The 21,495-nt window shown below is 43.3% G+C and overlaps 2 protein-coding genes and 2 non-coding genes across 6 annotated transcripts in view; 3 read left to right on the top strand and 1 right to left on the bottom strand.

Moving 5' to 3' along the window:
* Positions 1-21,495, bottom strand: part of SLC25A30 (solute carrier family 25 member 30) — a 107,945-nt gene that overhangs the window by 68,252 nt on the left and 18,198 nt on the right. The window contains exon 1 of one of the 2 annotated variants that reach the window (XM_081547365.1): positions 15,340-16,778. The exons of the other annotated variant lie outside the window; for it this stretch is intronic. The gene's annotated coding sequence lies outside the window, so the exon portion shown is untranslated. Of the gene's footprint in view, positions 1-15,339; positions 16,779-21,495 lie in introns of those variants that run through there. 2 annotated transcript variants of the gene reach the window in all.
* TPT1 (tumor protein, translationally-controlled 1) lies at positions 16,894-20,748 on the top strand. Of its 2 annotated transcripts, XR_014070544.1 has the most exons (7): positions 16,894-17,035; positions 17,278-17,351; positions 17,933-18,123; positions 18,460-18,565; positions 19,359-19,475; positions 20,232-20,411; positions 20,500-20,748. XR_014070544.1 is itself a non-coding variant. In XM_081547374.1 (6 exons), the coding sequence occupies exons 1-6, from the start codon at positions 17,008-17,010 to the stop codon at positions 20,232-20,234; spliced, it is 519 nt and encodes a 172-aa protein (XP_081403500.1). In that variant the 5' UTR covers positions 16,894-17,007; the 3' UTR covers positions 20,235-20,453. The 2 variants fall into 2 exon arrangements, 1 of the variants encoding a protein (XP_081403500.1); XM_081547374.1 differs by lacking the exon at positions 20,500-20,748 and having other exon boundaries at positions 20,232-20,453.
* Positions 20,035-20,162, top strand: LOC145530724 (small nucleolar RNA SNORA31). The gene has a single exon (XR_014072028.1). It is a non-coding gene; the product is annotated as a small nucleolar RNA SNORA31 (small nucleolar RNA).
* LOC145530726 (small nucleolar RNA SNORA31) lies at positions 21,187-21,313 on the top strand. Its single transcript, XR_014072029.1, has one exon. It is a non-coding gene; the product is annotated as a small nucleolar RNA SNORA31 (small nucleolar RNA).

The raw sequence follows: 21,495 nt of genomic DNA, 5'->3' as shown, positions 1-21,495 counted from the left end.
TTCACCCTCTTGTCACCCCAGGCTCACACCTAGTAGGTTCACAGCCACTTGGAGCAGATTTGTCCCTAAAGATAAGAATACCCATCCCCCTGACTAGTCCCAGCATAGCAGCACAGTCATCCGAGGCCTCCTCCCTGATCACTTTTTACAAAATTATTTATCTATCTATCAATATTTACTTATTCATTTGGCTACGCCAGGTCTTAGTTGCAGCACAGGAGATTTTTAGCCTTCATTTTGGCATGTGGGATCTATTAATAGTTCCCTGAGCAGGGATGACCCACGTGCATTCTTATTCAAACCAATTCAAATTAAATTCGCAAGTCAAATTCCCGAGATATGGCACCAGATACCCTAACTTCACCGACATCCTATGAGGGACCAAAAGGCAACGAAATCCTCTAGCCCCAGCCTCTCCCTCTCACTTGGCGAGTTTGGAGGAACCCAGTGGACATAGGTGGTCTCATGCCTTCCTTTCCCCCCCACCCCACCCACCTCCAGGGACCTGTCAGTTGGACATGACTGACCTCTCTCTTCTAGGCAGTGTGGTTTACAGGCGAGTTGGCCTCATTTGGGGGTTAAGTATTAGGAGGTCTCCCACAGATAGGATCTCTGACCTCCAACTGGGCCTTTGTCAGCAACAAAGGTGACATTTTGGCCTCGGCTCCCTAACTCCTTGATTTTAGTCTTAACTGATGCTGAACCCCCAATGAGGGAAACAGGCACCATTACTTGTGCCCCTTCAAACACCCAACATGATCGAATGTGTATTAATAATTCTAGATCCCTGCTAAAAAACAATTACAGGACTTCCCTCGTGGTTCAGTGGTTAAGAGTCCACTTGCCACTGCAGGGGACATGGGTTCGATCCCTGGTCCAGGAATGTTCCACACTGTGGTGCAGCAGAGCCTGTGCCCTATCTAGTGCCTGTGAATGGCAACAAGAGAAGCCACCGCAGTGAGAAGCCCGGGCACCACAAATACAGAGATGTGCCCACTTGTTGCACTAGAGAAAGCCCGCACACTGCAACGAAGACCCAGGGCCGCCAAAGGTAAATAAAAATAAAAGACAATTATTAAATGTAGTCTAAAAGTTATAAATTTCGCTTTGAGTGTCATCTTCAGACACTTTTGGTATTCTGTAAAAGAAATGATTTTTTTTTTTTGGCCATGCCTCACGGCCTGGAAGTCGTGACCAGGGATTGGACCCGTGCCCTTGGCGGTGAGAGCACTGAGTCCTAACCATTGGACTGCCGGTGAAGGCCCATGAATTGATTTTGATTGACTTTTATCTGAGTTAAATGCTGTCAGTGGTATTCTGACCTCCCCTACAGAGAGGGCTGGGACACCATTGTAATCTGCATGTTTAATCTCCTGTCTGCTCCCCTTTTCCTCCGGGGCAAGGACTCTGCCCTGTTCATGCGGTACACCTAGCCGTGTCCATATACATGTGCTGAATGAACAAATAAAAAGTTAATACTACCTGTCTCCTCCAAAGCTCTAGTGCTAACAACTTTTGTTTTTCCTCTTGGAAAAGAACTGCCTTTGGGAAAAGACTTCAACAAATCAGCTTGTAATAGAAGTGAGAGACCTTGACAGAAGAAGAGATGGCTAAGCTGCCTCTCTTTCTCTCTTTTTTCTCCTAATGGGGAAGATGGGAAGCAGGCGGGAGGAGAGGGAACAGCCAGGAGCTGGTCTGAGCTACTGGATAAGGGAAGTTGAAGCTGGTGGCTGAGGATACTGTAGACACAGGGACACCCACAGTTGCAGCGCTGGGAGGTCATGTTCTCTCTTTTTTTCACTTCTGTCAGTGGCTGTGAGAATAAACACATTACTAAGAATCTTGTGGCGGGTCTTGGATTTCCTTGGAGGGTACACGCCAACCGTATCTGGGTTTCCTGGGGACAGGAGACCCCAGCAGACATTTGTGTTACAGAAACAATAACGTGTGGTAAATTGCTTGCAGAATATTCTGTCCATTCCAGATCATAAAATAATTTTATCTTTGAATCAATCCAGACCTCAGAAAGCTGAGAGGCAGGATCCCTTTGATCTGCCTGCTAGCAGAATTACTGCTACTGAATTGAGCTGGAACATTAGCGCTGCAATGAAGGAGACTGTAAAAAATAAGCCACAGCGAATTCCCTGGCGGTACAGTGGTTAGGACTCCGCGCTTTCACTGCCAGACTGGGCTCAATCCTTGGTCAGGCAACTAAGATCCCACAGGCCGTGTGATGTGGCAAGATGAACAAACAAAAATAGCCATATGTGTAACCCATAACTACACTTTCTGATTTACTGTAGGGGTATTTACTGATGGAGGTTCATGGGAGAAACGCCTTGTGTGTCTCGTCACTGGACACTGTTTGATTGTGTCAGGTCTTGGTCACACCACGAGGGCTCGTTCAGTGGAGCACGCAGACTCCCTAGTTGTGGTTCGCAGGCTCGGTAGTTGCAGCGAGGTGTCTTAGTTGCCCCACGGCATGTGGGATCTTCATTCTCTGACTAGGGATTGAGCTCATCTCCCCTGTGTTGCATGGTGGATTCTTACCCACTGGACCACCGGGGAAGCCCTATTGGACACTTAAAAAAAACAAAAAGTTTTCTTCTAGGGACTTCCCTGGTAGTCCAGTGATTAAGACTCCGAGCTCCCTATCAGGGGACCCGGGTTTGATCCCTGGTCAGGGAACTAGTTCCCACATGCCACAACTAAGACAATGGAACCAAAAAAAAAAAAGGTTTTTTCTAGAAAAAATGACCTTTTAATACAAAATTACAGTGAATCCTATAACTAATAACTAATTATATCCACCACCACCATGTTGGTTGCTAAAAGCTCCTGGGCAAATTTGGAAGCCACCTCTGACACCTGTGCAGAGCTTAATGGCCCTCAGTTTGACAGCATACTTACCTCTGGCTTCATCTTGTCTTACTCTCTTTTTCCTTTTGCAACAATTGCCTCATTCATTTTGAAAGGTGCTGGGTGCTACACAGAGCTCTACAAGCTGCCACCAGTAATTTTTCAAGCAGGGCAAAGTGTAAGGAAAAGAAATGCATCTACTCTCCAAGTTATATTATCTCTAATTCCCAAGCCAGTGTGCTTATCACTTGAAAGAATGGAAAGCTGAAGATAAGCTATCTTCCTCCTGCAATGTGTTGACAAGCCTCCACTCACCCCTCCTTCATTGCTCCCTAATAAGTACTCAGTGCTGTTTTTAGCAAAGTAATTTATGGGGCAGTGTTTTGGATCAAAATCATGCTAGTGTGCATGAGCACGTGCACACACACACACACACACACACACACACTCACATACTCTGCTTATTAAGTGAACTGAAAATCCATTACCCCCCACTGCATGATTCAGAAATAGAAAGCCCTTAACTCTTTTAGGTGTGTATGCTTCTTATTTCTGTAGTGCATTTTTGTAACACATTGTCTATAAATAATATAAGTACTTCCCCCCTACTTTGCTTGTTTTCTTATGTTTGGTATCTATGAGACAAAGAATGTTTTATAAATTAGAGGTGAAATTATATAGGAAAACATTCTTGTGATACATTATAATCTAAGCATCACAGTGAGCACTGCAGTTCCCCTTAACCATGCTTTTCCTCCACTCCGCTGCCTCCCAGGGTTGGCCACTGTTATCAATGTGCTGCATATCCTTCTTGACTGTCATCTATACTTTTGCAGTTACGTGCATGTATCTATAGCAATGTGCTGGCTGTATCATGTGCATCTGGGTGTTAAATTTGCTTTCTGCCGTACACGTCCTGCTCGTCTACCTCTTGCATTTTTTCCTGAACAGTATGTCTTAGAGCATTTTTCCTGCTTCAGAGGAAGAGCTCTTTCTAGATTAACTTATCCAAACAGCCTCTTCTAGCCCCTAGCTGCTGTTCTTCCACCTTCATCTTTCGTCAACAGCACTGCCAAAAACCTAAACTGCAGGTCATAAAGGGATTCAGAAAAGCTAATTACACAAATGTGACCCCCTCATAGGGTTGCTATGCTGGAACAGAAGACTAAATCTGTATTAGTTACTCTTATTAGTCTTTAAAAAATATTTATTTGGTTGTGCTGGGTCTTAGTTGCTACAGAGATCTAGTTCTCTGACCAGGGATCAAACTAGGGCCCCCTGCATTGGGAGTGCAGAGTCTTAGCCACTGGACCATCAGGGAAGTTCGACTATTAGTAGTCTTGATCTGAGGTCCATTCTTTGAACAATTATTGATTGGCTGTCTACAAGGCACTGTTCAGACACTGAGGATATATCCATTAGCAAAAAGGGCAGTCTCTACCTCTCGGGTGTCTTGAGGTGAGGCAGTAGATAAAAAAATAAATAAAAGGGGAGGTGGGAGGGAGGTGCAAGAGGGAAGGGACATACATATCCCTATGACTGACTCACGTTTCTGTATGGCAGCAACCAATACAACATTGTAAAGCAACTATCCTCCAATTAAAAATAAATAAATTTAAATTAAAAATAAATAAAATAAATAGTATGTTGCTTATTGATAAATGTTACAGAGAAAAGTTAGAGAGAACAGAAGAATGAGGGTTTCCAAGAGATCAGAGATTACAGACTTAAACATGGTGGCCAAGGAAGCCCTGGGGAGAAAGTGACCATCTGAGCCCAACTGTGCCTTTAATCTGTATAGACAGTCAGCAGCTTCTTTTTCAGAGAGAGAGAAAAGAGTTAAGTGAGGCATTTCCCACAGTCTTTCTCATCGTTCAGCCCTCCCAAGTTGGCTCACCCTCCCCAAATTGACTGTTGAGCAATTCTCTTCTGAGGGGTCAGGATGATCACATTGCAGACAGCACGCCCCCAAACCACTTACTGCTTTCTCTTTCTGGCTTCCTTTATCAGGCACTTGCACTTTTAAAAGGAATCAAATTGCTTCTCTTGACTATTATTTTGAAAAATCCTTTATTAAAATCTCGTAAGGGAATTCCCTGGCTATCCAGCGCTTAAGACACTGCGCTTCCACTGCAGAGAGCATGGTTTCGCTCCCTGGTTGGGAAGCTAAGATCCCACCAAGCCATAAGGCACAGCAAAAAAAAAAAAAAAAAAAAAAAAGAATTCTGACGCCTGTGTCCCACTCACAGAGAACTGAATTTCATTGATCTGGAGAATGGCCTGGGCATTGAAATTTTTAAAAAGTTTTCCAAGCGGTTCTAATGTACAGCCAGGGATGAAAACTACTGTTTTACAGCCCACTGGCTCTAGTGTTTAACAAATGACCACAGGTTCCCAACTGAAGGCCAGTTCAGCCAGAAAGTAACACTGGGATATCCTATAATCAGCCAGTTGCTACTACTACTAATTAGAGACCTTCATTACAGTCTAGAATCATAAAGGTGACAATGAGGTCTCATACTTCTCTTGAGAGTAGGTAAATCAGCAAGAATAAGTACACTGTTCTCCTGCGTTTTTTGAGCTGTTCTCACAAACGATTGAATCCAAGGAGCAGATCACTTGCAGTCCTTTGTAGGGAACCTTCGATGAGCAGTCAAGTTGCAAGAAGTTTTGGGTAACTGGGGGACCTACTGCTTACAACAGGCAACTGAAGGGGGATGCATCCGAGTCTTGTGGTACTGAGCCCTTAAAGTGTGGGATTCTGGTCGTTAGTGTCAGAACTGAATTGAATTGCTGGACATCCAGCTGGTGTTGGAGAATTGGTTGGTATGGGAAAAAAACGACACACGTGGTGTCAGAAGTACTGTGTGTGAGGGTAAAGGAGAACACAAGGTGTTTTTCCTGAGACACCTCCCAGAATCGCGATAAGAAAGCATACTTGGAAGTATATTCCCTCATCAGTTCAATTCAGTTCAGTTCAGTCGCTCAGTCGTGCTCCACTCTTTGCGACCCCGTGGACTGCAGCACACCAGGCCTCCCTCTCCATCACCAACTCCCTGAGTTTACTCAAACTCATGCCCACTGAGTCGGTGATGCCATCCAACCATCTCATCCTCTGTCGTCCCCTTCTCCTCCCACTTTCAATATCAGGGGCTTTTCAAATGAGTCACTTCTTTGCATCAGGTGACCAAAGTATTGGTCAGTCTAAGGACTATTCAACATCAGTCCTTCCAATGAACACTCAGGACTGATCTCCTTTACGATGGACTGGTTGGATCTCCTTGCAGTCCAAGCGACTCTTGAGAGTCTTCTCCACCACCACAGTTCAAAAGCATCAATCCTTCAGCACTCAGCTTTCTTTACAGTCCACCTCTCACATCTATACATGACAACTGGAAAAACCATAGCCTTGACTAGGCGGATCTTTGTTGGCAAAGCAATGTCTCTGCTTTTTAATATCCTGTCTAAGTTGGTTATAGCTTTTCTTCCAAGGAGTAAGCGTCTTTTAATTTCATGGCTGCAGTCACCATCTGCAGTGATTTTGGAGCGCAAGAAAATAAAGTCTCTCACTGTTTCCACTGTTTCCCCATCTATTTCCCATGAAGTGATGGGACCAGATGCCATGATCTTAGCTTTCTGAATGTTGAGCTTTAAGCCAACTTTTCCCCTCTCCTCTTTCACTTTCATCAAGAGGCTCTTTAGTTCTTCTTCACTTTCTGCCATAAGAGTGGTGTCATCTGCATATCTGAGGTGATTGATATTTCTCCTGGCAATCTTGATTCCAGCTTGTGCTTCCTCCAGCCCAGTGTTTCTTGTGATGTACTCTGCATATAAGTTAAATAAGCAGGGTGACAATATACAGCCTTGATGTACTCCTTTTCCTATTTGGAACCAGTCTGATGTTCCATTTCTAGTTCTAACTGTTGCTTCTTGACATGCATACGGATTTCTCAAGAGGTAGGTCAGGTGGTCTGGTATTCCATCTCTTTCAGAATTTTTCACAGTTTATTGTGATCCACACAGTCAAAGGCTTTGGCATAGTCCATAAAGTAGAAATAGATGTTTTTCTGGAACTCTCTTGCTTTTTCGATGATCCAGCAGATGTTGGCAACTTGATCTCTGGTTCCTCTGCCTTTTCTAAAACCAGCTTGAACATCTAGAAGTTCATGGTTCACGTATTGCTGAAGCCCGGCTTGGATAATTTTGAGCACTACTTTACTAGCATGTGTGATGATTTCCTTATCACCCTAAAGCTGTTTGTTACAAATCTAATTCTTGTCATTTTGGGACAGTTTTTGAGAATGGTAGCAACATCTCTAACATCTCTATCTATACTAAAGGATGCACAATACAGGGTAGGACAAAAATGGGTCAATAAGAAATTATCTATTCATGTTCATTTATGTTCCTATAAATATGTTTATATTGTATATGAAATATATGGAAACATAATCTATTTATTTTTATAATATTTCTATTTTACATTACATACATTTAATGTTATATATATTTCAGTTTACATATTTAAATTATAGATATTTATTTATTTATATCATATATATGGCTATATATATTTCTATAATTTTAGTTCTTGGGCTTCTGACTACATTTTTACATATCTGATATTTCAAATAGAATTGCTCTAAAAGCAGTCATAAATTACTATGCCTTAGTATGCTCTAAGAACTCTAAAGAAAAAATTAATTTCTTTTCATTGTTAACATTCCAGTGACTCCACCTAAGGCAGTCTTGAAAAATTACTGTTGCCATGCCAACAGCTTAATGAAGAGGTCTACTATTATTTTCTTCCCTGTTTGTCTCAACTCTGCAAGAAATTTCAAAAACAATGTAGATCAATTAAATACTGCCTCCAAAACATCCTCTTTTGGATTTTCACTTTTTTTTCATTGTTGCTCATATCCTAAACATAAGTGTTGGGTTAATTCATTCTAAAAAAGCTTGAATTCTGGTGTCAGAATTCAAAGTATCTGGCTGTATTCATTCACTTATTCAACCAAAAGGACCCCCTGGAGAGCCAGAAGTCCATAAACCTGGATTCCTCCCGTCTGCTACCCACTGGCTGTGTGTCCTTGAGCAAGTCACTCATCCTATCTGTGCCAAGTATAAAAATACAGGAAGAAACCTAGACTAAAAAGTTTTTAAAAGATGCAAAGCAAAAATGAGAAAAATAAGGACAATGTAACGAATTTTTCACAGAATTAAATGTATTCAATTTAGAGGATTACCCATTACTTAGAGATTATGCCCTTTCATTTATGAAATGGCAATTGTAGGCCATAGTCATAGTTATATTTTTAATGGGTTTATTGGCAAACTTATATTGAGATTCAAATTTCTTGGAAATTCTTTTTTTGGCAGTGCCATGCAGCTTTCAGGATTTTAGTTCCCCAAGCAAGGGTTGAACCTGGGCCACAGCAGTGAAAGAGTCCTAACCACTGGACCACCAGGAATCCCTTGTAAATGTTCTTAGTATATAAACTCCCAAAGTTTGAGAAGCACTGCACTATAATATTTTAATTGTAAAAGTAACATACACATGTTAAAGATTCAAACAGTACTACTGGGTATAAAATTAAAGCTCTAACTCTTCTCCACATTAACCTCAACCACAGTCTCCATAGTCATCAATATTAGTAATTTAATATGAAACATTTGAAAAATTGTTATATTTATGCAAACAGGTATATATTCATTTCCTAGAGGGGATAGTGATACTACTACTTTGTAACATGATTTGTCCTAATGATGAGATTTTACTGCTTTCAGGTCCTTTATTTTAAAATCCTAAATTTTCTTTGATCTTCTAAAATTGTATTGGGTTTCCTATTAAGTACTCAATTCCATGACTATTATGGGAAGGGGTAGGCAGACAGGCTGGATGCACCAGGAAAGGAAAGATCATGTAGAAAAGAGGAGTAAGACAGCCAACAAATTAGTAATCTGGAAGGGAGGTGAAAATAAGTATGGAAATAACCCTACTATTGATTTATTCATGCTCATTCATTCATTCATAATGAAAAAGGGCTTACACATCTGTGAGGCAAGATGGAGGAACTGAGGGAAAAGTCAGCCACTATTTCACAGCCATTAAATTTTCCTCTGACATAAGTCCATGTTCTATCTCCTTCCACTCCCAGGAGGAAGTGACAACCCACTCCAGTATTCTTGCCTAAAAATTCCCATGGACAGAGGAGCCTGGTGGGCTACAGCCCATGGGGTCGCAAAGAGGTGACTGAGCACACACTCATGCCACCGCACACAGAAATGCCAAACAGCTATGATTGAGACTGCTTATTCTTTCAACTCCTTATCAATTTTCCAACCAGGGTGAAGAATATATTTCCTGATAACTCTGGGAGCTGAGCATTCTGTGATCAGGTTCTGGAAATAAGACAAAAGAAGTGAACTGTGCAACTGCTGAGTCAGGCCCTAGACGGAAGGAGTAGACCCTCCAATTTCTGTTTACTCCTTTCTTACAGGAATGTGGATATGGATGATGTTGTTACCTGAATGGGTATCGGTGAGGAGGGTGGATGAACCTCTGGAATGAGATGGAGGAGGATTAAGAAGACCTCAGTTCACCTGTAATATTTTTCTTAAAAAAGCTTTTAAGCAAATATGAAAAATGTTAGCCACTATTCATTGTGGTTGTGTGGGTACCTGAATATATATTTTTAAAAATTCTTTGTGCACCTCCATGTTTTCCAATTTTTAGATGTATAATTTAAACACAAATTATAGTACATTCATCACTTGGACTATTTATAATAATTTTAGATGACATTTTAGGTAAATAGCTACTGATATGGGGAAATATTCATAACAAATAAAAAATACTTGAACAATTTTATGATAGACCTAAGAGAGATTAAGAATGGGAAAGCTGGAGTTACCCACTTAGCTCACTGATTAGCCCAATAATCTTTTACTAGATATTTTCAAAAATCCAGTCTAAAAATAATTAAAAGTAGTTTCAACCAGGAGATCTTTGAATTGGCTTGTTAACAGATCTCTTCTCTTAGAGAAGGCCTAAAACAAAAGAGACTTATGCCCTAAGTCTGATAGAGAAGTTGCTTTAACATAAGTAGGATCTCACCCACCCAGCCCACCTTTTCATAAATCCACAAACTGACTGAAAATATTAACCTGTCACTAATAGCTATAGGTGGCTTCTTCTGTGGTTTATAGATACTCTATAATGTGTATTATTATTTTTATAATCAGAACAAAGTTCTATTTTTCAACGCAAAAAGAAATATCCAAACACCTAAAAATATCTTAAATTTTACTAATCATTTTACATTCATTAAAAACACCAATGGATTATGGCTGAGTCCCTTTGCTGTTCACCTGAAACTATCACAACATTGTTAACCGACTGTACTCCAACACAAAATAAAAAGTTAAAAAAAAAAAAAACAATAGAAGTTAACACTAGTTATGTTGCTTGGTTTCACTTAAGAGGACAGGAATCTGTCCTCTCACCTAGGCCTAGATGTTGCTAGGAGCTGGCCTTGGTATTCTCCCGTTAAACATAAAGAATCTCACAAAACAGAAGGCGACAAGATCCTTGTCCAAAAGGGTGCCAGAGTCAAAAATCTTGCGACATGTACCACTAAAATTGAACAGTTGATGCTGCCAAGAAATATATTTGAAGAGAAAATTTGCCTAAATCAAAGGATTTCAAACCTCTTGGGCCTAGACCCACGTGAAAAAATACATCTTATGTTGAGGTCCAATACATATACACACGTATAAATTTAAAACAAAAGTTTCATGAAACAATGCTCATCTTTACTACATGTGATTCTATTTTCTTTTGTATCTTATTTCATTTTTAATAAAGTTGGTCACTATTCACTAAATTGTTTCTCAATTCTCAGTTTGAAAAGCACTGTTATGCCAGGTTTTGGACATATGCAAAATCCAATTAATTAACTGAAATGGAATTCAGTTCAGTTCAGTTCAGTCGCTCAGTTGTGTCCGACTCTTTGCGACCCCATGAATTGCAGCACGCCAGGCCTCTCTGTCCATCACCAACTCCCGGAGTCTACCCAAACCCATGTTCATCGAGTCAGTGATGCCATCCAACCATCTCACCCTCTGTCGTCCCCTTCTCCTCCCGCCCCCAATCCTACCCAGCATTAGGGTCTTTTCCAATGAGTCAACCCTTCGCATGAGGTGGCCAAAGTATTGGAGTTTCAGCTTCAACATCAGACCTTCCAATGAACACCCAGGATTGATCTCTTTTAGGATGGATTGATTGGATCTTCTTGCAGTCCAAGGGACTCTCAAGAGTCTTCTCCAACACCACAGTTCAAAAGCATCAATTCTTCGGCGCTCAGCTTTCTTCACCGTCCAACTCTCACATCCATACATGACCACTGGAAAAACCATAGCCTTGACTAGATGGACTTTTGTTGGCAAAGTAATGTCTCTGCTTTTAAATATGCTGTCTAGGTTGGCCATAACCTTCCTTCCAAGGAGTAAGCGTCTTTTAATTTCATGGCTGCAGTCACCATCTGCAGTGGTTCTGGAGCCCCCCAAAATAAAGTCTGATACTGTTTCCACTGTTTCCCCATCTATTTCCCATGGAGTGATGGGACCAGATGCCATGATCTTAGTTTTCTGAACGTTGAGCTTTAAGCCAGCTTTTTCACTCTCCTCTTTCACCTTCATCAAGAGGCTCTTTAGTTCTTCTTCACTTTCTGCCATAAGGGTGGTGTCATCCGCATATCTGAGGTTATTGATATTTCTAACGGCAATCTTGATTCCAGCTTGTGTTTCTTCCAGCCCAGCGTTTCTCATGATGTACTCTGCATATAAGTTAAATAAGCAGGGTGACAATATACAGCCTTGACGTACTCCTTTTCCTATTTGGAACCAGTCTGTTCTTCCATGTATTAAGAGAAATGAAGAAGGGTTTCCCTGGTGATCCAGTGGTTAAGAATCTGCCCTGCAATGCAGGGGATATTGGTTCCCTCCCTGGTCCCACATGCCATGGAGCAACTAAGCCCATGCACCACAAATAACTGAGCCTGTGAGCTACATCTACTGAGCCCACATGCCACAACTACTGAAGCCCGCACACCTAGGGCTGATGCTTCCCCACAAGAAGAGCCATCACAATGAGAAACCCATGAACCAAAACTAGAGAGTAGCCCCCGATCGCTGCAACAAGAAAGCCTGTGGACAGCCACTAAGACCCAGTACAGCCGAAAATAAACAAGTGATTTCTAAAAAGAGAGAGAGAAATGAAGAAAGCTTCATCTCATCCATTCATTCATCAAGAATTATCAAGTGAGGCTCTGTTCTGATAGCTGGGGTTAGCAAAATGACGTCCCCCGCCTCATACAGCTTTCATTATAGAACTCTGTTGCCCAATAAAGTTACTAGCCATGGATGCTTAGATTTAAATTAATTAAATTGAAATAGAAGTAAATATTCAGTTGCATTGTTATACTAGCCACAGTTCAAGTGCACTTGTGGTCTAGTGGCTGTGGTGTTGGACACAGCAGATACAGAACATTTCCATTGTCACATAAAGTTATTTTGGACAGTTCCACCCTAAAGCAAAGAAACATAAGCTAGGATGTACTCCTGTGGCCATTCCTCTCTTCTGGCTGCCTGCAAGATGGATGTGATAGTTGGAGTTCCAGCACCTGTTACAGACCATATGGATGATGGAGAAGAAAGGAAGAGCCTAGATCTGCGATGCCTATGAAGCCACCATGGCTTCATAATTTCAGTCTGACTGCACCCCTCAACAATGAAAAAATGTTGCCTGCCACATCAGTAATCAAAGGATATTGCAGTCATCAAGCCACTACAGCCACCTTGGACAGTGAACCTGGAGTGAACTCAGAATGGAAACAAATAGCTGTCAAGCCTTCAGCCACTGCAGCAGCAGCACCACCTCGTCCCCCTACCACCGCCCCACCCAATGATATACCCCGTGGAGACTCAGGATGAGAAAGCAGGAGGCTGGCTCCAGATAACTAAGGTATGTATTAAAGGAATGATTTCAGTGAACCCAGACTCTTGTATTTTCCCATACAAAGAAAAGCTCTATTTTCCTTAACTTGAGATACTTGGTTATCTTTAGCTAACACTCATCTTTTGATGTTCCCACTACCTGGTCTTTGTTGCAAGAACTCCTATCTATCCTGGCTCCTGCTTATTTAACTTATACGCAGAGTACATCACGTGAAATGCCAGGAGGATGAGATGGTTGAATGGCATCATCAATTCGATGGACATGAGTTTGAGCAAACTCCAGGAGTTGGTGATGGACAGGGAAGCCTGGCATGCTGCAGGCCATGGGGTTGCAAAGAATCGGACACAACTGAGCGACTGAACGGAACTGATCCTGGCTCCTCCCTTACTTCTTTGGAGCAGACTGTCAGAGCTATATGAGAGGTTGTGTCCCAGGCTTGAGTTTTCAGTTTAGTTCCCCAAGTAAACTCTAATTCTTAACTTTCAGCTTCTGCATTTTTTTTTCAGTCAATACCCTTGATTTTTTTAATAAGAGAGAATAAACTCTTCTGTGCTTAAGCCATGTAGTCAATCCCTAACTAATAAATGAGGACTCTTGTGAGCTGCTTTTTTCATGTGAGTACTTGTGTGACTTTATTTTTTTGGGCTCCAAAATCACTGCTGATGGTGATTTCAGCCATGAAATTAAAAGACGCTTACTCCTTGGAAGGAAGGTTATGACCAACCTAGATAGCATATTTAAAAGCAGAGACATTACTTTGCCAACAAAGGTCTGTCTAGTCAAGGCTATGGTTTCTCCAGTGGTCATGTATGGATGTGAGAGTTGGACGGTGAAGAAAGCTGAGCGCCGCAGAATTGATGCTTTTGAACTGTGGTGTTGGAGAAGACTCTTGAGAGTCCCTTGGACTGCAAGGAGATCCAACCAGTCCATCCTCAAGGAGATCAGTACTGGGCGTTCATTGGAAGGACTGATGTTGAAGCTGAAACTCCAATACTTTGGCCACATCATGCGAAGAGTTGATTCATTGGAAAAGACCCTAATGCTGGGAAGGATTGGGGGCAGGAGAAGGGGACGACAGAGGATGAGATGGTTGGATGGCATCACTGACTCTATGGACATGGGTTTGGGTAAACTCCAGGAGTTGGTGATGGACAGGGAGGCCTGGTGTGCTGCGATTCATGTAGTCAGAAAGAGTAGGACACGACTGAGCAATTGAAGTGAACTGAACTGAACTGAACTTGTGTGAAAAGACCAAAAGACATTGTCTTTGAAATCTCTTTAATTGCAAGAGATGCCAAGCTGTAAAATTTGGGACAATCTTCGATTTGTTAGAAATCACTGCTATAAGGAATGAAATGCAATAAAAACATTCAAATGATGTCTAAGTAAAAGCCAATTAGCTGGAAATAAAAGTCAAATCCTCGCAGTTTTGTCAGTGGCTTGTAAGTGGTGCCTAACCTTCTGGAAACCATTGGTATCATTGGTGTTCTAAACAGATATTTTCAAGGTACAACATAGATTTTGTAGACCAAAAGATGGAATTGAGAAAATATTCTGAAATTTAAATCAGATTTTCCAAAGATTTTATTTTTTAGAATTATCTAGTCACAGAATTATCATTACCTACCAAATATGACCCTGAGATTGAAATCTTTTATGGACACAAGTTGAATTCTTTCAGGAATCCACTATGACTGTTGTGAGTTAATAGAAGAATGTCTTTAGCACAGTTCGTGTGCTCGGACGCTCAGCAGTGTCAGACTCTGCGACCCTGAGGACTGCCAGGGATTTTTCTGTCCATGGGATTTTTTCCAGCAAAAATACTGGAGTGGGTTGCCATTTCCTGCTCCAGGGGATCTTCCCAACTCAGGAATCTAACCTGTGTCTCCTGCATTGGCAGGCAGATTCTTGACCACTGAGTCACCTGGGAATCCTTTTAGTACAGTATACATCGACTAAATCCTCCAAATATTTCCAAATAAAATAGGGTTAATAGAATAGTTTCAGGAGTATTTTGAAAAGTAATAAAATTTGGAAAGAATTATGTACCCAAGTTCAACCAATATTTACTGATAACCTATTGAGGATGCTAGTCATTTTTCATTATCTTATTTAACTTCCCAAAACTCTTTAACTCACAAAAATTGCATTCTATACTTAGACTTAGGGACTCTGACTTTCCCAAAGCCACAGGACAAGTACCAGATAAACCCAAGATTTAAGGCTAGGGTGCTTTGATTCTAATCTCTTCAGTACTCTTTTTCACTGTGGGCTGTCTTACAAAACTTGGAGGGGGTGGGGGGAGTTTTTAATTGAACATAAAACCAGAAAGGAATAGAGGCAAAAATGTTTGACGGTACTATATGAGTGTTGCTAATGGTTCTGAATAATTTGAAAAGTCAAAGTTGAGGAAAATAATTAACTTGTGATATGCCTGGGATAATAATGTTCCATTCACTTACCTCAGAAATAATCAAGAGGTTTCAGCGATCCTTAGTGGAACATTTATCAGAAGACGTCCATTTGTTTTCAAATCTCCTTCATTTCAGTTTTAGCTTTTTTTTCAGGTATCCGCAGGGTCCCCTGGGGGTGTCCAGTACAGCCCCAGGCCCCTTCTTCCAGGGAGGATCCCTTTTCCCGGCTCCTTTTCATTTTGACTCCTCCATCACTGACTTGTGCCCTACTTTTTCGCAACAGCTGCCCTCCCTTATTCTGTGGAATGCTTTACTGTTGCATATGGGGAAATTTGTTAATATAACTGCCTGATTTTTTATTTACCAGAATGAAATTTTCTGTGAGGGTAGAACTGGATTTAACTTGTTCACAATTGGGACCTCTGTGCTAGGGACACAGCAGAGCACAAATATATTTGTGGAATGGAAGAATCTCTCCGGTTTCATACTCATTTGCCTTTAAACCAAAGATGTCACTAAACCAGTCATTTTTTTCTTTTAGTACCGAGTAATTGAGTCTAAAGTCCAAATAAAATTTGGGCAGGTGGAAAGCGCCTTCTTTGTATGTTTAACCTTCCGGCTCCTGGGTTATTATCTCAACTACACTTTATTTTTATTTTTTAAATTAATTTATTTCAACTACACTTTAAAGTGACAACACATCCTTTTTTCAAACAAAGGACCTAATTCTAGACCAAGCGCAAAAGAGAAACAGGAAGATTCTTTAGCTGCCTTAGAAACCGCAAGCTTTCAAATACGGGACCAAACTGAGAGATAGGAAAGCTGTGCAAACTTCCTTGACAGCTTCCTTCCTTCTCAAGCCCCTTCCCAGACTCTACGCCCCCCACGATCATTCCCAGGGGGCAGGCAGGCCGAGGTGGGTCCCACAGACCGGACTTGGCTCCGCCCCACAAAGGAATCAGAAAACTCGAAGTGGGGGAGCCCTAGGACAAGCGCTGAAAAGTTCTCTGAGGTCCTCGGCGATCACAGGGGCTGGTCACAAGCCAAGTCCTCTGCCCTCATGGTCAAGGGAACCCTCCGTAAACTCAAAAGTCCTTCATAGTAGCTGACGCTTTCAGTTCCCAGAAACAGCGGGAGCTTGCGCGGCACCAGGCCTGGGCCGGAAACTTGAGATTTCATCTAAGCCCCACCCGGGCCTGGCACCTACCAGGGCCGACCCTGAGGTGTCGCGAGCGGCCGGGCCCCAGGCGCCGCCTCCACCACTCAGGGCTCGGGAGCGCCTTCCTCCTCCCTCCCGCCGCGCGTTCCTCCCCAACCATTCCTCTCCCTCTCGCCGTCAGGCATTTTCCGTCCGCCCCACCCCCTCCTCTGCCTTCCCCTTTCCCAGGGCCGCCCTGCGAGCCCAGGGGGAACGCGCGGCCTTGTACCCCGGGGCCAGGTCCCCGGATGCGCCCCCTCCTCTCCCCCACGGGCAGCGCTGCGGCCCCGCCCCTCGCGCAGCTCTGCGTGACGCGTCACCGCTCGCGGCGCTTCCGGAGGCGCCGCGCGCGATGACGTAGGGGACGTGCCCTCTATATGAGGTCGGGGAGCGGCAGAGTCGGCCTTTTCCGCCCGCTCCCCCCTCCCCCCGAGCGCCGCTCCGGCCGCACTGCGCTCGCTCTGAGCTCCGGGCTCCTGCTAAGCCAGCGCCGCTGTCGCCTCCCTCCAGTCGCCATCATGATCATCTACCGGGACCTCATTAGCCGTGAGTCGGGACTGCACTGCCCCTCACACGGCGCGCAGGGCACGCGGCGGCATATGGTTGGAGGCGGGGGGCCGGCCGCCGCCGCCGCCGCCGCCGCGGGTCTGACTGAGGAGGGGCGCTGCTTGGGGGCGCGCGCCGGGGCTCGGGGCGCCCGGGGTGGGGGCGGCGCGGCGCGGCGCGGGAAATGGCGCCCGCTCCGGCCGCGGGCGCCTCGCGACGGGCGGGTCTGTGTCCCCGAGCAGATGACGAGATGTTCTCCGACATCTACAAGATCCGGGAGGTCGCGGACGGGCTGTGTCTGGAGGTGGAGGGGAAGGTGAGTCGGCCGGGCCGGGGCCGGGACCGCGGCGCGGGGGGAGGCGAGGCCGGGCGGGCTCGGGTTTCCGCCGCTTCCCCGCCCGAGGTTGTGCAATCCTCTCCGTTGCCTCCTGGCGGAGGAGACTCTTTTTCCGGGCTCGGGTTTTTCTAGAAAACTGGAGGCGGAGCTGAGCCTGGAAATAGGTCCGCCGCTTCGACGCCCATCCTCCCTCCCAGGCGGTCCGGGACAGACAGGTTGTCTCCGGTTTGGGCGACCCAAGCGTTTTATCGTCTGCCCAGTTTTTCTTTGCTCAGCAACCCGACAGCCCATGCACAACTTCCACTGGGTTGTAAATGACCCCTTTTTCGTTTAGGCCAACGAAGAGTTGTTGAACTGAGATGTTTCAGGAGAACGAAGGGCATAGTTTTCACACACACACACACACACACACACACACCCCGCCCCCCGTAGTGTTCATGGTTTTCAACGAGAATTAAGTGTTGAAGGATGACGGATGAAAGAGCTGCCAGCATAGATTCTTCGATGCGTTTATGGTAAGGTCGAGGATGTGTTAGCGACTAAACTTTTTCTTAATGCAGATGGTCAGTAGGACAGAGGGTAACATCGATGACTCGCTCATTGGTGGAAATGCCTCCGCTGAAGGCCCCGAGGGCGAAGGTACCGAAAGCACAGTAATCACTGGTGTCGATATTGTCATGAACCATCACTTGCAGGAAACCAGCTTCACAAAAGAAGCCTACAAGAAGTACATCAAAGACTACATGAAGTCGTAAGTGATACTGACACACCCAATTGATGTCTGAAAATCCTGTAGGACTTAGGGATTGGCTTCCTTGTCAAAGGCTTTTTTCTGTTGATGAGCTCAGAAGAGGGGCTGCTTTTCTATAAATATGAGGATACTGGAGGGTGCAGTGTGGTTTTACTTTTTTTAGAATAGTCCTTTGGTACAGAATAATCTGAAGTGAAATTCAAAGTTAAGAACAGTCTTAAAATATTCCTCCTATGAGTTAGTCATCTCAGTGATATTTTGCTGGTTTCAGTTTGGAATTTTTATTGAATAGAAACCTGGATCAGAACTGATTAATGTGTCAATATGTTGTTTTAGAATCAAAGGGAAACTTGAAGAACAGAGACCAGAAAGAGTAAAACCTTTTATGACAGGGGCTGCAGAACAAATCAAGCACATCCTTGCTAATTTCAAAAACTATCAGGTAAATAACTTTAAAATATTTGGATCAAAGGATTGTATAATTGTAACTGAGCAAAACATGAGTTACTTGATGAGCCTCTGATGTAATTAAGTTGGAGTTATTTTTCTGTGTTTTGAGCAGTTTGAATACTTAACAGATTTTATTTCAGCAGTCTGGGCTGTAGGGAGTTGCCTTCTCTGCTCCCAAGCAAGCATGTTCCCAGATCTTGTCTTCTGCTTCCAAAATCTTCCTCGACTCAACATTTCCCAGTTCTTTGGAGTTACTTGTTTTCTCCGAAGTAGTCTTCTTGGTTCTCTTTTTACAATACCACTGTGTCTTGTTGCCATTGAAGCTCTTTCTGATCTGAGCTTGTCCTATTGAGAAACTCCAGTGACTCTTTTACTGAACACAACCTGGCTCTTTTGATTTTCCAGTTTTCACACATCCTCGGGCCATAAGATAACTTCTCATGTGATGTGCTCTTCTTATTGGTGGCCTTGTGTTCTCTGTGCTTGTCTGTGCTTGACTGTGTAAACAGCTTTGTTTGTAGGGTTTAGACGGAGATGTGTGGGGTTAGGTTTCCAGGGAGCTCAGTGTCCCTGGATTGCTCTGAACTCTTAACATTTGGTTATTAGTACTTTGCATGAACCGAAGTTTGATTAGTGAGCATTTTCCTCCTCATCAGAACTCATTAGTTGCTGACTAAATAGTGCCTTGATTAGATATTGGTGTTCTGAATCCTTCGATTTATTGTGTGTTTTGATATAATGCATTCCTGTATAATCTAATTCTGGGTATTTGTTTGTTTCCTAAGTTCTTTATTGGTGAAAACATGAATCCAGATGGCATGGTTGCTCTGCTGGACTACCGTGAGGATGGTGTAACCCCATATATGATTTTCTTTAAGGATGGTTTAGAGATGGAAAAATGTGTAAGTATAAAGAAGTGGGTTGAAATCAGTCATGTAAAAATGGAGGTATTACAACCTTTTAGCAAATAAACCACTTAGTGATAATTGGCAGCTGGTTGGAAACATGATGTTACTAGCTTTTAGTAAACAATTTAGAGCAGGCTGCTGACCCGATATGCCAGTTGCTTTAGTAAAATTAAATGAATGTCTGGTGTGCAAGGAATTGCTAAAGGAGAAATGAAGCCACTCATTTATTTTGGCTTTCAGCAGCTTCCATGTCAACTAGTAAGATAAATTTAAGGCTACACTAGGGAATTCTTAGTGGTCCAGTGGTTAGGACTCTGGGCTGCCACTGCCAAGGGCCAGGGTTTAGTCCCAGGGTGGAAACTAAAATCCCATAAGCTGCTTGGTGCAAAAACAATCTACCCTAAACAGGGTCAGGGGCAGCAGTGACCAGAAATGTCAAAGGACAGTACAGATGTCTTGCCAAAGGGATTATTCAAAGAATGTGTGAGGTTTTTGTTGGAATAGGGTGGGTGGGCCTTCTCAGAATGATTTCTCTGATTTGGTAAGGATGGTTCTGCATCCACTGATAGACCTTGAACAATCTGCAGTTGTTCCTTTGGTTTGCACTAGGATGCAAAAGCAACATCCCCGCGCTTTCTGTCTGTCTGTGTGGCAGCTCGGATTGAATAGGGGAGTACATTTGAAGCCTAGAAATGTGAGATACTTTCATGCCAGAAAGGTGTGTTAATGGGCTCTTCCTTGTTTTCCCAGTAACAAAGTTGGCAGTTGCTTTGGATCAATCACCTGTCGTCATAACTGGCTGGCCACTGCTTTTCATCCACACAACACCAGGACTTAGACAGATGGGACTGATGTCATCTTGAGCTCTTCATTTGTTTTGAACGTTGATTTATTTGGAGCGGAGGCATTGTTTTTGAGAAAACGTGTCATGTAGGTTGTCTAAAAATAAAACGCATTTAAACTCATTGGAAAGAATGCCTCTTAGTTTAATATGTCATATCTAAATCCATCCTTGTAGCCTTCCTGGAGCAGCTAGAGTCTGGTTGTAGCCTACCACTAGACAGCACCTTCAGATAACGTCTACAGTGAAACCACTGCCGGGACTTGGAGCATACAAGACTGAGTTTGGAGTAAAGGGAAGGACCACGCTCAGGACGGTGCCAGCCGGCATGTGAAATGGATCACTCACCCCTTCCATCAGCTACAAACGGAAGCGGTCAATCTGGAAGAGTTATAAAAGAATAAAGAGAGACTAACACAGTTGGAAGCGAAGTACTGTCTGAGCTTACTTTAGAGCTGAGTTCTAGAGCAATCTAGACACCTGGAATACTTCTGTCAAACTCCTTGGAACAGGGTTGACAGACTGGCTTGCCCACCAGCTGGCTAAAGTGGTGCTTACATTTTTTAAGTGGTTCACAGTAGCTTATGGGACATGAGAAAAAGTGTGTCCAGTTTTACTAGGACACTACCAGGCCCTGTGTTGGCTGGTATTGGCTGGTTCTGACATTGCAAGAACAGATTAGTGACAGATCTAAAGGGTCTCCTGCAAGCCCTGAGGTACCCATGTGGCCCTTTATAGGAAAGATTTACGGGCCATTGTTTTAAAAGATGAAATTATAAATGGACTGTGGAATAGTTGGTGGGCAGAGAGAAAAGCAAATGCTCTGTTTTATCTGTGAAAAGGTGTGGGTATCAGAATATGAAAATGCATCTATTTGACCTGAAGCAGTTACTGTCTGCTAAGGTTTCCACTACAGATAAAAAAGAAAAACATCCTCGTGCTTTCTGCCTGTCTGATTGTGGCAGCCCAGATAGAATGGGGGAACACAAGGCAAAACTTGGAACCTTACAACCAAGTGACATCAAGAGTCCATAGTATGGTGCAGAGCCTCAGACAGGTTGGTAGTGCCCCCTGGTGACAGTCCAAATAATTGTTTGGAAACTAGTCACGCTGAGGGCAATTTTAAGCATTCTGTTGTAAATAGTGTAGACAACATGCCAGTGATAGAGGAGG

This window comes from Giraffa tippelskirchi, chromosome 12, assembly GCF_054371585.1.
Source record: "Giraffa tippelskirchi isolate mGirTip1 chromosome 12, T2T-mGirTip1v1.2.pri, whole genome shotgun sequence".
Classification (NCBI taxonomy): Eukaryota; Metazoa; Chordata; class Mammalia; order Artiodactyla; family Giraffidae; genus Giraffa; species Giraffa tippelskirchi.
This window is presented reverse-complemented; position numbering and strand designations above follow the sequence as displayed.